This window comes from Leiobunum rupestre, chromosome 9, assembly GCF_980474605.1.
Source record: "Leiobunum rupestre chromosome 9, qqLeiRupe1.1.hap1, whole genome shotgun sequence".
Classification (NCBI taxonomy): domain Eukaryota; kingdom Metazoa; phylum Arthropoda; class Arachnida; order Opiliones; family Sclerosomatidae; genus Leiobunum; species Leiobunum rupestre.
Window position 1 is genome coordinate 2,674,797 of NC_143392.1, and position 2,261 is coordinate 2,677,057.

The 2,261-nt window shown below is 41.1% G+C and overlaps 1 protein-coding gene across 1 annotated transcript; it reads left to right on the top strand.

Moving 5' to 3' along the window:
* The first annotated feature begins 382 nt into the window (after window positions 1-382).
* LOC149926302 (uncharacterized) lies at window positions 383-895 on the top strand. The gene has a single exon (XM_090159319.1). The coding sequence runs from the start codon at window positions 383-385 to the stop codon at window positions 893-895; it is 513 nt and encodes a 170-aa protein (XP_090015445.1).
* The last annotated feature ends 1,366 nt before the right edge of the window (window positions 896-2,261 follow it).

Sequence of the window (2,261 nt, forward strand, 5' to 3'; positions counted from 1 at the left end):
TGGCATTGAAGCGAGATTGCAGAGAAGACGAGTCAGGCTAACTTTTGAGAACGAAAAGACGGGACGAGGTACCGTGACTATCGAAGCCATAGAAGTTCCTTACTTGTGTCAAGCGGCGACTACTGCCAACTATAAAGAAATAGAGGTCTTTATGAAGAATAGAGGTTTACAACTCGCTGACGAACCGTCGGAATTATACATATTATGATAGGAAGCGATCTGTACTAGGAAATTGCGAACCCACAGATGAAGGCAGAAGTCCTCAGAGAAGGTTTAGTCGCCTTACCAACAAAATTTGGATGAGTCTTGCAAGGACCACAAAAACTTTCCAACGTAGATATGAATCGATTTGAGATAAATACCCTAAGAGGTCGATGAGGTCATGAAACAATTCGAAGGAAACACAACATTTCAGAGCGAGAGGTATAAAGTAAGGTTACCATGGATTACAGAGAAAATAAATTTGCCAAATAACCTGAGCACAACAGTGAAGCGTATGAATTCTCTTACCAACAAGTTTAAACAAAACCCCAAGTATTATCAAGATTACCGAGCAATAATTGAAGAACAACGGAATTTGGGGATCATCAAAACGGTGAAAGAACCAACGTTCGTTCCTGGCACGTACTACATGCCGCACCACGGAGTCACGAGATTATCGAGCGCAACAACAAAATTGAGAGTTGTTTTTGACGCGTCTTTCCATATTCGAAATGTTCCGTCTTTTAACGACTGTCTGGCGAGCGGTCCAAATCTCAACCCTGACCTGTTGAAGTTACTGCTTAGGTTCAGAATTCACGAAATAGCGGTTGTAGCGGATTTGGAGAAGGCGTTTCTACAGGACGAACTGATATCGGAAGATCGAGACGCGGTGAGATTTTTGTGGACAAAATAAGAAAAAAACTCACCCAAAATTGGAGATTTCGAGGTAATGCGTATGACGAGGGTACCCTTCGGTGTCACTAGTTCGCCGTTCCTTCTAGCCGCAACCATTAAAACACATTTAAAGAAATATGACGTCAAAAAACCAGAAATAGTCGCTCTTAGTAGAGACCTTTATGTGGATGATTTGCGCTCAGGTTCCAGAAACGCGAAAAACGCGTACGAGCTCGCTTAAAACGCCCAGGAAGTAATGAAGCAGGCCGGAATGAAATTGAGAAAATGGTGTTTGAATTCGAAGGAGCTCAAAAACACGTGGGAACAAACTGGTGTTTCAACCGAAAATAATATATCGAATGAGAACGAAGTGAAAATACTCGGATTACAATGGAAACCTAAAGATGATCAATTCGGTTTCGACTTATCTAAAATTCAAAAAGGCACGAGTGAAGTGAAGAAAACAAAGCGAAACGTGCTAAGTGCGATAGCCCAAATATTCGATCCAATCGGAATTCTAGTACCCTTTGTGATTTGAGCCAAAATACTTATGCAGGACATTTGGAAACTGAGGTGTGATTAGAACGAAGAGATTCCGTCCAATATTGGAGAACAATTCGATAAATGAAAAAATGAAATGGGCGATTTGCGAGAAATTCAAGTACCGAGATGTTATTTTAGCCAATTCAACGAGGAAAGAATTTACGAAGAACTACACTGTTTCTGCGACAGTAGTACCAAAGCGTACGCGGTTGTGGTATATGTCCGTTACATCACAGTTTCGAATTGAATCAGTGTGTCACTGGTAACATCGAAATCAAGAGTCACGCCTTTAAAAAAACCATGTTCACTTCCCAGACTTGAGCTTATGGTATGTCTTCTAGGCGTTATACTTACAAACTACACCAAGGACGTATTTTCAGAGACCATCAAAACTCACTGGTGGACAGACTCTATGATTGCGATGCACTGGATAAAGGGATAGGAGAAAACTTGGAAACCGTTCGTTTCAAATAGAACAGCCGAGATAAGGAGAATTTCAGAACCAAATAATTGGTCGCACTGCCCAGGCACTGATAATCTCGCCGACCTTCCGACTAGAGTAATTTCAGCGTCCGGAATTATCAAGAGTAATTTATGGTGGAACGGAATGACATGGTTGAAGTTGGTTAAAATTGTTTGGCCCAGTAATGTCGTCACTCAAACGGGCACCGAATTAAATGACATTGAAGTAGAACTAAAAAAGACAGTTGCCAGATTGAGAGTTGAAGAGACAAAGATAATTCAAGATTTAGTTGATACAACCCGCTACAGCACAATGTACAAACTTCTAGCAGTCACTGCTTATGTCTACCGATATATCGATCGCGTCATGAAAAATATGC